Source organism: Sparus aurata, chromosome 17, assembly GCF_900880675.1.
Source record: "Sparus aurata chromosome 17, fSpaAur1.1, whole genome shotgun sequence".
Classification (NCBI taxonomy): domain Eukaryota; kingdom Metazoa; phylum Chordata; class Actinopteri; order Spariformes; family Sparidae; genus Sparus; species Sparus aurata.
Window position 1 is genome coordinate 18958786 of NC_044203.1, and position 12537 is coordinate 18971322.

General features: G+C 39.8%; 2 protein-coding genes across 6 annotated transcripts; one reads left to right on the forward strand and one right to left on the reverse strand.

The window, feature by feature from the left end:
- Window positions 1-1211: 1211 nt before the first annotated feature.
- Window positions 1212-7388, reverse strand: lin37 (lin-37 DREAM MuvB core complex component). 3 transcript variants are annotated; one of them, XM_030393384.1, is made up of 10 exons: window positions 7370-7388; window positions 6887-6955; window positions 6588-6663; window positions 6427-6477; window positions 6237-6266; window positions 5922-6007; window positions 5631-5791; window positions 2626-2757; window positions 2407-2480; window positions 1212-1633 (listed from the first exon to the last, which is right to left on the reverse strand). In XM_030393384.1, the coding sequence occupies exons 2-10, from the start codon at window positions 6918-6920 to the stop codon at window positions 1546-1548; spliced, it is 732 nt and encodes a 243-aa protein (XP_030249244.1). In that variant the 5' UTR covers window positions 6921-6955; window positions 7370-7388; the 3' UTR covers window positions 1212-1545. The 3 variants fall into 3 exon arrangements, with proteins under 3 accessions (XP_030249244.1, XP_030249241.1, XP_030249242.1); XM_030393381.1 differs by lacking the exon at window positions 7370-7388 and adding an exon at window positions 7221-7360; XM_030393382.1 differs by lacking the exon at window positions 7370-7388 and adding an exon at window positions 7327-7353.
- A 63-nt stretch (window positions 7389-7451) lies between these two features.
- Window positions 7452-12502, forward strand: proser3 (proline and serine rich 3). Of its 3 annotated transcripts, none has more exons than XM_030393334.1 (13): window positions 7452-7944; window positions 8019-8127; window positions 8232-8500; window positions 8713-8864; window positions 8998-9101; window positions 9694-9779; window positions 9861-9994; window positions 10118-10356; window positions 10452-10948; window positions 11020-11209; window positions 11639-11810; window positions 12115-12196; window positions 12333-12502. In XM_030393334.1, the coding sequence occupies exons 1-13, from the start codon at window positions 7934-7936 to the stop codon at window positions 12382-12384; spliced, it is 2097 nt and encodes a 698-aa protein (XP_030249194.1). In that variant the 5' UTR covers window positions 7452-7933; the 3' UTR covers window positions 12385-12502. The 3 variants fall into 3 exon arrangements, with proteins under 3 accessions (XP_030249194.1, XP_030249195.1, XP_030249197.1); XM_030393335.1 differs by having other exon boundaries at window positions 10455-10948; XM_030393337.1 differs by having other exon boundaries at window positions 8022-8127.
- The last annotated feature ends 35 nt before the right edge of the window (window positions 12503-12537 follow it).

Below are 12537 nucleotides of genomic sequence, written 5' to 3' on the forward strand. Positions count from 1 at the left end.
TTACCTCTACTTGTATAAGTATTTTAACTGTTAAGCTTGATCCAACCTACCCTGGATGATTGGATTGAAATCACTTTAGAGATATTTAGGATGGAAAAACTGACCTATCAGCTTAGGATCCAAAAGGAGAAATTCTATCAAATCTGGCACAACTGGATCCTATTCATAGCCCCTATGAGAGCAGATTTTATCTGATCCCATTGGCAATATTGTTTTATAATTTAACTGTTTAATTTTGGACTGGTTATTGTTGATTTTTCCAACGTCAGCAGCGGCAGGCGACCCCCTGGTCCATGTACATAGTTCAGTAAAATGTTCTGATTTCAATTAAGCTGTTTTAGAGCTCTTTCAAGAGTTACATGTGAATTTTATCTGGTTCTGTCTATACCAGGCAAACTGTTAATACTGTTTCTAAGAAGACAATGTAGTTCCACTGATGTTATTTTGTCATTAAGGCTGTGAAATTTAAGCTTCTAGAGGTGAGGAAGCTTTACCAAGGACGAGTAAAATTTGATTCACGTTCCATGAATATACTTCCTTGGGACTCGTGCGTCTGGATGACTGGTCTTGTGCCTTTTTTGGACTCAAAACAACAAAGCCGGAAGGTCATCTGTTTATATTTTCCACCACAGTGGTATGCTGATGTTTTACATGTCCTTCCCAAATAAAGATTTAATTAAAAAAAAAAAAAAAAAGTATTTTAACTGTGTAGCATTGGTGCTTTAATTCAAGTAATGGATTTAAATACTTCCTCCAACATTTGCTCCGAAGCCGTTAGTACCTTTCCAATTTCATATTCCTGATCCCAAGGTTGGCATCTAATTGATCTTGCAATTCCCAGGATCTTTGTGCTGTTACATGTATTCGTGGATCAGCTGACAACACAAACCGAGTTTCATTTCATGTCCAGTTGTTCTGGCTTTCCTCTCCTGGCTCAGCAGTTGATGGGTAACCAACATTCCATGTGGTTGCATATGAAAGAACCTTATAAAGGAACTGACTCTGTTAATTGTATGAAGACAGAATGCTGACAAGCTCGAGTTGCATGGCAAAAGAATGAGTCATGGTGGATATCAAGTGTTTTCTATATGCGGCTCTATGGAATAATCAAATCCTGTGAGACAATCCTAGTCTATCCTGGCTGCTCTGTTTTCCAGTACTTGTGTGTTGAAGTTATGAGAGGACATGTGAAAGTAGAAGGAAACACGACAGACGTAAATCAGTCTTTTTAATGTTGAGGATGTCACAGTGCGTCTGGAAAAGTACTACTGATGATCAAGTTAATTCAATCAGACATCTACACAGAATTTCTATGAATAAAAAGACTCCATATCACAAACACAAACTGTAACAAACTAACATCAAAATGTTTTGTTCCTGCAATGCATAGGACGTATAGTTTTTATAAGGCTCAGGGTTGTTGTGTTCATGCTTTCTTATGAGTCCGACTGAGTAGGTGGCAGGTCTTTTCAGACATTGACTGTTACGCCGTGGCTCCTTTCCAGCTGCATAGAGTCCATTCTGTGGTGGAGAGTCGCAAGCCAGTTAGCGATCATAGAGCTCCTTCATCTCCTTCAGGACCTTGATACTCTCGCCATATCGTAACTGGTTCTTGTTGGAGCACTCCTTCCATCTGGAAAAAAGAACAATATGGCTCAGCTGAAGTGATTCCAAACTTCTAGGTGTTTATGTATTGTTTCAAAAACCAAGCTTGTCAACACTCCAACAAATTGTGCAACATGACTAGAATTCACAGCAATTTAAGAATATATTGTTGTAAACCTTTTAGAACAAAAATCCAATTTTGAAACCTGTTTTTAACTTTGAGAATGCAGTTTTATCCAACATGCTATAATACAGCATGCAAAAAAGATTGGCGTATTTAAACAAGTGTGGAATGCAATGTAATATACGACAATCATGGCATTATTCACTTTTGTCTGACAAATATTTTAAATTTCAGTCTCTCCTACTTTTTTAAGAGCTTTGTAAAATTACATTTTCCACATGGGCCAGTTTATATGCATCTCGTGTATGTGTCTTGTGTACAAGGAAATCAAATGAAATTTGACAACCATTGAAGAGACCAATTACAGTGGATGGGATTGTTCATGGTTATGTGGCAGATGCTGAAATGCATGCCACAACAACTATTTGTCTGTTCAGATAAACACAATCACAAAATCATTTTGTTTTCAAGTCAAGCTTTTTGGTCAACTGTTACAGATGTTGACAAAGAACAATGCACTGAACAACTTGCCAAATGTTGACCCCTGGCATTAAGTGACACTCAGCCATAAATAAAACCCTGTCCTCAGTGTTGGTTGTGCACAAGAAACTGGTCAGTGAAAATGTGAGATATCCATTTCAACAAAAGCACAGGTTGCTTTTCATGGAGGGACATACTTTTGCCGTATCTTTTTCCAACGTTCCATGTGGTCGCATATGAGGGAACCTGATAGAGGAACTGATTCTGTTAACTGTGTGAAGACAGAATGTTGACAATTAGTTAATAACAGAATTCAAGTTAACTTCATAAGTCATGAATTTGATAAAATAATAGACGTGTGCCATTTAATATCGATATGCAAGTAAAAGACCATCAATGTGGTTTTTACACAGAACCTTGGTAATGGTGGGTTTTTCAGTCTGTGGGATCCTGAGATTGATGGGTTCACCAGATGTGCTGATTGGACAGGAGGTTGGAGGAGGGAGTCGGTACACATTCTGACCTTTACCGTTGATCATGTCAGTAACCTGGCAAAAGGAAGAAAAAAGAAAAGCAGGTGGTTTTTACAACCATAACTGTGATGCACAAATTTCCTTGTTTGTGATACTAATAACAGAATTTCTGATTCTGAAAAATTATTCCTTGCTCAACACCATCTTTAGAGCAGGACAAAACATTACAGATACTTTCTAGTACTGCAAGTACTCTTTTAAATACATGCTTTCAAAGATCTTTGGATAAAGATCCAAGGTTTTAACAAGTTAAACCATATTAGAAAATCCAAACACAAAAGTTGTTCTGTCATTTACCACTGGTAGTGTTTAGTAATTCACTAATGCAGAATCAGTTTTAATTGCAGGAGTGCTAAGATAACTACTGCTGAGATATCTACTACACCCATACTCCAAAGGTGGGAAAAGTAGTGAAACACTTCCGATGACATGAGGGCTAGGCGATAAAACAATAACGATATCTATTGCGATAGACACATGATCAATATCAATAGAAAATACGTTCAATAGAACGTTCGATAATTTCAAAACAGGTGATCTGCGAGCCACGAAATACAGTGCGAGGCCCTGTTGCTGGACAAGAGGTTTATGCACGCAACTCCTTTTACTTTCGATCAAAATGAAACTTAACAATTTCAGACACAGACCGTAGAACTTCCATATACCTACGCATTAGCGCAACGGCCTAGTTGCGCTAACGCGTAGGTATATGGAAGTTCTATGGTTGAGAAAATGTAGTGCCAAAAGAAAGGGCGGTCTGACAGCAATGTAAAGCGGTGTGAATTTTCTCTATACAACGTACACTTGCAATAATATAGATTTTTTTTTTAGGTGGGCCTTGTTTTAGGTGGTTATAATAAGCTTTGCATTTGGACCCGAACTATTCCTTCAACATACTGTCAAGCAGCAATGTCAGCCTCTACACTATTTTGTTCTTATGTCTTAGATTCTGATTCTTAAATCTTGAAAATGATTATTATTATTTTTTTTTAAATCTCACCTGTAGTCACAATTTAAAGTAAAAAAAAAAACAGCTACAGAGAGGTATATGCATTATATGGCATCGACTTCCGCTATAAATCCAAGCTGACTATAGTTACTACCATCTGCAATGGAGTGTCTCGGCACACTAGTTTTACTATGCATTACTGTGGCAAAATATACAGATTGTGAGACTGTGTCAATGCTGTTGATAATGACACTATCATTCCCTGTGACTGCCATCATTTTCAGAGGGCAAGTGAACAATTGTGAAAGCAACACAATTCTCCTATCTTCATTAGCAGTTTTACAGTATATCGCTTAGTTAACTCTGCCAGGGGCTATCAATATAGGGTTTGTCGTACAAACATTTAGCACCAATTCCCAGTTAAATGTTTTGAGCATTTTATGTTAATGCTATTGCATGACCCAGTTCACTGTTCAGTGTTTGCGAGGCATGCTAAAATCCATTGCATAATATGAGGCTTTTTTATCACAATTAAGCTCTATAAATAGTACTACTGCAAAGTTTGATGCAATATAGTGATAACAATAATGATTGCTGTATCACTTTTGACACCAACAATATTCGTGTCCCTCATCAAAAGAAGAAGCCAAATCATTTTGACAGTCACCAATTCAGCCTGGAGTCAATGAGTGCTTCACAAGTTCAGTGAAATCTCAATTAATACTAGGGTTGGCAATATGGCCTAAAAATTGAATCTCCGATTTTTTCACACCAAACTCGATTTTTTCTCGTTATTTTTCTTCCTTCTCAAGAACAAACTTCGAATTACAAAAAATTATAAAAAGCATTGCATTTATTTTAATGCTATGATTTTAAACAAATTTGCTCCGCCATTGTAAACAGTGCAGCTTTAAACTCACTTAAAAAAATGAATAAAAGTGCATCTTTTTGAAAAGAATGGGTCCCTTTTTTATAAAATGCTTTTGTAAACAGAAATTTAACATGTCAGATTGCTTGCTATTATAAAAACAGATTTCCATTTCCATTTCCCAGTTTCCATATTGGTATTGATATTGATAAACATAACTTTTATTAAATACTTTATTTTGCAAAAGGTGCCTTTTTACAAAAAGTATGTTATATCCCTAAAGATATGTAAACTAAATTAAACATCTGCATGCATTGCATAGTAAAAATGACATGTCGGTAGATGTATAGGAGTGCTTGCTGTCTATTCAACACATTTTTGGCCAGAACACAAGCCTGTCTGATTCCTCTGGCTTTAGGACCCATTGTGGCTTTGTGACACAAACCTGGGTTCGAATATTTTCAGCATGTGGATGAACCTCCGGCTTTTCCACTGTATATACGAGCACCACATCTTTAAGGATACGCACCCAGACTCTATCTGTAACAGCTGTCCACAGGACCCTTTCTTCTCATAAGGGACACAATGATTAAATGATTCCGCTAATGTTGGCTGTTTTTTAGCAGGTGTTTGTGGGCTGCCACGGTCTTGTACATCTCGTTGTGAACAACAAGTGTCCCACTGTGATACATGCTGTTTGAGAGGCTGAAATAAATGTGTTGGCCCGCTGTCTTTAGTCACAACAGCCTTTAAATAAACTTTGCAGCGGACTGTGGTTTGTTCGAGGTCCAACGTATGTTGTATTTGTTTCTCTGTGGAAAGTCAATGCGGAGGGCGGAGCCCACTATGAATTATGGGAGCCTATGAGGAGTGGCGGCAGAGCAAGTTATATAAAAAAATCCATTTTCATTTTTTAAAATTATCCTACACCAAAAACTTGAATTAATCAATTTTGCTGATTTATCACACAGCCCTAATTAATACCCTACATAATTTATTTTTGTTCTTTTTGGTGATGTTTGTGTGTTCTGGGGAAAATTCCAGTGGTCCAAGATAACTAAAGGGCCTCACCTCTTCTTCTACCATGCTGTGTGAGGGGCTCGGGGAAGCAGCTGGTTCCCGAACAGAAGGATTGTTCCTCATCCAGGCACGACAGATAGGATACAGTGGGGTGCTGGTGTTGAATTGAGCCAGATCCACGCTGCGATCAAACAACTTTATAATGTAAGAATCTAGCAAATGGAGAAAAAGAGAAAATGGCAAAAAAGTAAAGAAAGGTTTGATACTGCACAATGAAATTAAAGGTTGTAACTGAGGGACAAAAAGGACATATACTATGATTTGATGTCTTGCTTTATTTACTTTGTTTGTGCTGATTGCTCTCCGGTATGCCCTCATCCATCTCTTTTCGCTTCTTCCTCCGGTGCTGTGGAAATCGAGCAGATGGCCTGGAATAAAAAAAAAAAGATGGAGCCTTAAAAACATGTGGAGAAAAGTCACAACAGCCACTGTTTTGTGCACACATGCAACTAATGTGAAATTATGAAATCACTGATGGGACAGGACCACAGAGAGATGTTTTTTTTTTCCCCAGCTATAAGTGTCAAACAATCGTCATCTGATTTTTTTGGAGTTACTATCAGCTCTTCTTAAAAAACAAAACAAAAAAACACTTGCCTTTTTCCAGCAGATGATGGAGACAAATCCCTAGAAATTGCAACATGAAATATAAAAACAGCTTTTACATTTTATATATTTAATGTTTGAATAATCTAACAGATACTCATTGATGTTGTCAGCATCAGCAACAGTATATAGTACAAAATACATACAAAGGTTTACATATATATATATTTGAAGTCCATACTTGCTTAATGAGTCCGCTGATATTTTTCCAGCATCACCCTCATTTTGCTCCCTGTCCAACATACAGTGATGGTGATTAGTTTGACTGAAAAGTGATTATAATAATGAAATACGTTCTATATAATATATGTAAACATAAAAGAATTTATCAGTTTTACTTACCTCTCGTTTTCAGTCCTCTCTACAAGTCCCTGTAGCACAGCATCCAGTCTGCTGCGTGCACCAGTCCCCTCTAAATCTACATGGGCAATAATAAAAGTTGTTTATAGTACAAAAAACAATACACCCACGTTGAACAGTTTACATTGAATGTATGTTAAATTATCATATATTTTAACGCTGAATAGGAGTAGTTACTATATTGCCAAATGCAATGGGCAAGGTCAGGCTAACTTTAAAACCAAACTCTTTTTAAGATGATGGGATGTGTCCGTGAAAAACATAGGGAAGCAACCTCTCACCTGGCCGTTCGGTCTTGATCTTTACGTGGTGCATTATCTCCCCTTTTCTGGTGGTTATATTGTTTGTAACTGGGGGAAAACACCGAGATGTATTACCAGTCGTCCACGGTCGGTAACAGAAATGCACAGGTAACCTGATAACGGCTTGTAACTGCCAAAAACAACGTAGGTTTGCTACAGGACGCGTACGTTATTTGCTAACGTTAACGTAAGCTAGCTAGCTAGCCGCGGTTAATACCGTTTACAATTGGTTAGCCACCTTCTGCTTTAGCATTAATCATTTGATAATGTTAAAGCTAATTCACGAGCACAACTGAACATTGAACTGACTAACAGTTACTCCCGTCGGTTTCCAGACACTCGGTCCAAAGATAATGTAGACTAGCAGATGTATGACTGTTAAGCTAAAACGGACCACAGCTTTTACTAGCTTGAATTACCGTTGCTAACTTAGCTTGTTTTTGACAAACGAATAGCTCTTACAGACTTTCCTCTTCCGCGCGCTGCCGGTTTCCTATTACCTGATTGGCGCTTGTGCAGCAAATACATTCTACGTGATTGGTTAATTTGTATGTCCATCATATGAACTCGGTGCCTATTGGTTGAATTTCTGGTGGTAAATAACGATCGGCATAAACAGTGACGCTTTCTCCTGGTTTCATCGAAAATGTCATATTTGTCAAAAGAGCGAAGTCGTTTAGTTTTCAGTTGAAAAGTTGGACTTGTTGGATGAATATATCTTCAAAATGCCGTCTGTAGCAGCTTAACTCGCTGTGGAGAGGTTGTATCGTACTAGCGTGGATTCCATGGTAACTTTTGTTGTGAACATGCCAAGTCAGTTCAGAAGGCCGATGGATAATGTGGATTTCGTCTGTCTAAGTTACAGTAAGACATCATAACCAAATCAGATAGACAGGCTGATCCACCATTAAGTTATTGTCAAAGAGGTCAGTCGGCACCAGGCATAAATCAAACCCACACTTAAACCCGAAAGTGCACCCTGTGTTGTGTGCTCTTATGACACACCTGTGAGGTCCTCAAGCTGTAATGAAATCCAGGTAAGATCCAAAGATCACAGTTTTATAGTACCCTTAACAATAGTCGCAGTTGTTTATAAGTGTTGTTTTTACAGCAGACCTGTGTTCACAAGGCAGAATCCCTTCCAGCCAGCATCCAGGGTGGGGAAGGCGCACTACCACCCATCTCGTAACCAGTCCCTGTCAAAGAAAGAGAAAAAAACAGTATGTGAACTTAACATATATTGCAAGACACATCTGATGAGTCCCTGTTTTTTCTCTTTCTAAGTCATCTCAAACACGTCTGTCACTTTGTTGTACTTTTGCAGAATTTGAGTCCTGAACGTTCAAAGCAGCGGTCCAGTCGACAGTTACACACTCCAGGGAGCAAACAGCTGTCTGAGAAAAGTCACCGGCCTTCGACTGCCACAGATGAAGAACCTGTCTTTGCAGAGTCCTGGCCCTCCACTGAATGTGCATCTTCTCCTGCCAGCACTTCAACATCATCCGACATGGAGGTGCCCAAACCTTCTGCCAGAGTAGGAAAATCCCCAGTTTCCACAGAGCAAGGAGTTCAGCAGGATTCAGTGCTGGCAAAGTATGCTTTAGGGTTCATGGATACAAACCATGCCTTCACACATAACGAGGCCCATTCCCAGAGTTACCTTCTTAAACAGAATTGTCACCTTTTTTGCAATGAAAAGTCGCAGTATGCATGGCATGACGAAACATAATATTGTCACAATAATGACACAAATGGTCAGCTCTTTCTTTATGTTACTACCGGAATCACTACTTTTGCTCTCCCAGGTACATCGAACGCTTTCGCAATGGTCGACCACAGAGTCGAGAAGAGCGCCTGCAATTTGATTCTGCCGCTGGAGAGAAGCAGCCACCATTTTGGTGGATGTCGCCCTTGTCTTTACCTCCCACTTCAACGCCGACTAAAACAACAGACAAAGGTACCTTAGCACTTATTTGAAATGTGTTATTTTTTTCATGTAAGGGTTAAGAACTGTTACCAGCTCCTGAAACTAAACGTAGAAAACAAACTTGCGGTTAAAATCCATCTGTGGAATCCCTTCATCTGAACAGATGTCATCCAGCCTCTGGAAGATGACCATGGACGGGCTATTTTCAGTGCAGCTGGACAGCGTCAACGTGACAGATCTCTCTCCCCATGCAGAGGATCCCTTAGCGTGAGTGCACTTATGAGCTTACTGGGAATCAATATACAATAATAGGTGTACTGCTTGTAGGATAAACATACCTACTAATGTATATTTATTTCTTTGAATATAAAAAAAAAACACCCGAAATACTGTTCCATCATCTTGTTATTATTTTCATATGCTGTCATAATAGATTATTGGGTCTGCACCGTGCCCTGGTTTATGCCAGATTTATATGAGTGCCCAGGAAGCAGCCTGCAGGAGAGACACCTTATTCCAACTTAGTGTGCATATAAATATTTTCATTTCAACACCACACCACATGTCCATTTGGAAACTTCTGTGTTTACCAAATGCCTGGGAGGCCATCGGCTTTTACTACCATGTTTGATACTTTTATGGCTTGTTCAGGCTGCTCCCGCCTCCGTGTGTTTGTTGGCAATATAAGGCCAGACAGTGTGACCGATTCAGTTGTTTGTTTTTAACAGAAAAGCTGCAAATGTAACTATCTCGTCGTAATCATTTACACAGTATTGTGCATGTTCTCTAACCCTGTGTTAAAATATCAGGAGCTAAATGATGACAAATTACGTGTTTTGTGCTCTGTGTTTTTTCTTAGATTCTGTCAAACACCTCCCAGGGTGAATTCGATGACACGGAGATACTCCAGCTTCAAGAAAGGGCCAACAGACTTCTGCTGAGAGAGTATGATGGCCAGCGAGTAGCATTAATGGTGAATTAATTAATTCCTTGGGTTGCAAGTAACTTTTTTTGTCTTTCTGACAGTGATTATACTCTGAGTGATGGATATATACATGTCAGCTCAGAGGGCCTAGGATGCTCTGATTTCTCTTCTCCAGTCAGCGTAGATGAGCCGCTGCGAAGACCGTTGATTCCCAGTATGATAAAATCTACTACTGGTGAGGCGAGAGTGTGGTGTAACACTAAGTTCTATGCTTCTTTGTTAGTTCCTCAATGCTGATCCTCTTCAAACTTTCTGCTGTGTCAGTGTGATGGTGCAATGTGTTTATTAACTTTTACAGCGAAGGCCAGTTCAGACTCAGTTCATGCTCCGTCCTACCAGAAATCCTCTGTCATTCCTTCTCTGGTGCCCCCCGCACGCCCAGAAGAGGACATCTTGTTCCAGTGGCGTTTAAGGAGAAAGATTGAGCAGGCCAGGGAGTGGCCCCAGTCTCTGCAACACTCCAGTCTTCATGGCCCCGCATTTAGCTGGCAGGCCTCCAGCTTAAGCCATCCCTCAGCCAGTGGACATCCTTACAAGGTTGGAGTCCGTGTATGATATTAACTCCATATTTAGTTTTAAATATTTTATTCAAGATGCAAAGAATGATTTAAATGTCCTCTTTTTTGCATCAGCAGAGTTCTCAGCCTCCTGAATTCTCACATAAAGCTACACATCCACACATGGCTGCTCCCCGGCCAGAAACCAACGAGGCCCAAGCATCATGTCCCCCAGCTCCAGGCCCACATCCCCTACCTGCCTCTGTTGTCTCTGGCTCTTCAGTGTCTCAACCCCAGGCTATCGCCCATGTTCCTGCCCATATGCATTTTCTCTGCGATGTCTTGCCCTGTCCCATACAGTCATCTCATGCTAGCAGGCAACCAAATGTTTCTCAAAGTATCGACGAATCCCACACCAGAGTTGTCCGTAAAAAGACACAGGCCCCCAGAGACTCAGTGGGTACCTTTACTGATGAGCCTGTTTGTGAACAAGTACCATCCGCACCACCTGCTTCATTTGGCACTGTAGAAATAGAGGGGCCTTGTCAACACAAAACATCTGAGAGGAAAGCTCAGAAAAGAGAGTCAGAGAGGAAGACAGCCTCGTCTTCCAGAAAGCAGAATAAATCAAGGTGAGGTATTGAAACATGCACACAACGTGCAAAATTCAAGTCAGAATGCTTAATGCACATTGTTCTTGCAGATATACTGTGGATAGGGAACATGGTGATGTCCCCGGGTCTACAAACAAGAGTTCTTCGCATCACAAAATTCCCCAAAAGCTCATGTCAGGGCCAGAGCAGCAGCAGATGAACAGGAGCCAGAGAATTTCCAAGAGATCTACTGACAATTATGCACCACCAGCTTCTCCAATTCACAGCGCCTTAGGACAGGTCAGCACACGCACAGGCTGCAATGATTTCTACTCACTCCAACAGTTCTGTAGTGGTTTACTTTAATGCCTTGTCGTAGTAAGTTGTTGATTTGCCAGCAATTAATATGTTTCTGTTTTTATTTCAATTTGAATTTTTGTGTACGCTCATTTTAGTTTAGCTTTAATCAGTGTCCGTATATGTTTTTATTTTTTTTTATTATTTTGAGATTTGTCAGGGGCAAGATTGAAGAAGTTCAGAATAGCACTTTGTAGGCAGCTGATTCACAGTCATGTAGACGTCCCATAATCACTAAACATGTGCACCAACGCTTCCTCCTGCTAAATGCTGTTGGTTTTATCAGTAACACTGCCATCAGCGATGTTAAGCTGCAATGTCCTTTTTAAAAGCTGCATTAAACTGTAGTGTGTTCTCACTGGTTGTTGACAGGTAGTTTCAGAGGTGCTGTTCCCTACGGCGGATTCATCTCCTGTGCAAAGGAGCCACGTCTCATCGGTTGCTCCTTCTCGCGTCGCCTCTGCGGCCCCACAATCCTCTGTCCCTCCATGCGACACACAGAACTCCATGGGGGTCATTTCACAGCTGCTGCAAGAAGCTGAGGGTGAGCTTAATGCAGCAGAGAGCATCAACCTTTACCCTGCGGTTAACTGTGGAGAATATATTCTGACCCATAAATAGCTTCCACTCCCTACATTCCAAAACCCTGGAGGTCAAAACCCTCTGGAACTTTCTTTTTCGTGCATGGTATTTGTATGTGTCGAAGATTTGTGATCCATGTTGAATTTCCCGTAGTTGTAACTACATACAATACTGTCTTTTGGGGGTTTAAGTAGTAGAACAATAACATATAGTCTTGGGCCTCTCTTATTTACCTTCAATAACACTGTTTGTTCCTTTTTTTTCAGATTCAGATGGAAAAGAGTTTGAAGATGACCCTTTATTACAAGTCCTTCGCAAGCAGAGATCATGGGTAAAGGAGCAGATCAGGTAAAATCAACATCAGATGTTCTTCATAGAAGGCCGTTAATCTTAATACATGTAGCTCTTACACTGTTATGACAATCACGTAAATACAGCACCCAAAGATTCCAAAACAGTAATCTACTCAATTTTTCCTTTTCAGTGAAGTGGACTCCATGTTGAATGATCTTCAGGACGAGCAACAACTTACTTAAACATTTGAAAGAAGCAACTCGATGTAGTGTCTTTTTTTTTTTGTTTATTTTTTTATTTTATAAAGAAATAAAGTTTATTTTTTGAAGAAATAATTCCACATTAAAGAGTTTGGAGATATGTCTGTGTGCATCATTAAACACAATCACAATACA

Bases quoted from the DNA above. Each gene is read 5' to 3' on its own strand.
- proser3 (XM_030393334.1), top strand. The intron at 9,102-9,693 runs GTGAGTGCACTT...GTTTTTTCTTAG, and splicing joins CATGCAGAGGATCCCTTAGC to ATTCTGTCAAACACCTCCCA. The intron at 10,949-11,019 runs GTGAGGTATTGA...TTGTTCTTGCAG, and splicing joins AGAAAGCAGAATAAATCAAG to ATATACTGTGGATAGGGAAC.
- lin37 (XM_030393384.1), bottom strand. From the start codon at position 6,920: ATGCACCACGTAAAGATCAAGACCGAACGGCCAG. The intron at 2,758-5,630 runs GTGAGGCCCTTT...TCCTTTTGCCAG, and splicing joins ACAGCATGGTAGAAGAAGAG to GTTACTGACATGATCAACGG. The intron at 1,634-2,406 runs GTATGTCCCTCC...TCTTTTTTCCAG, and splicing joins TGGAAAAAGATACGGCAAAA to ATGGAAGGAGTGCTCCAACA.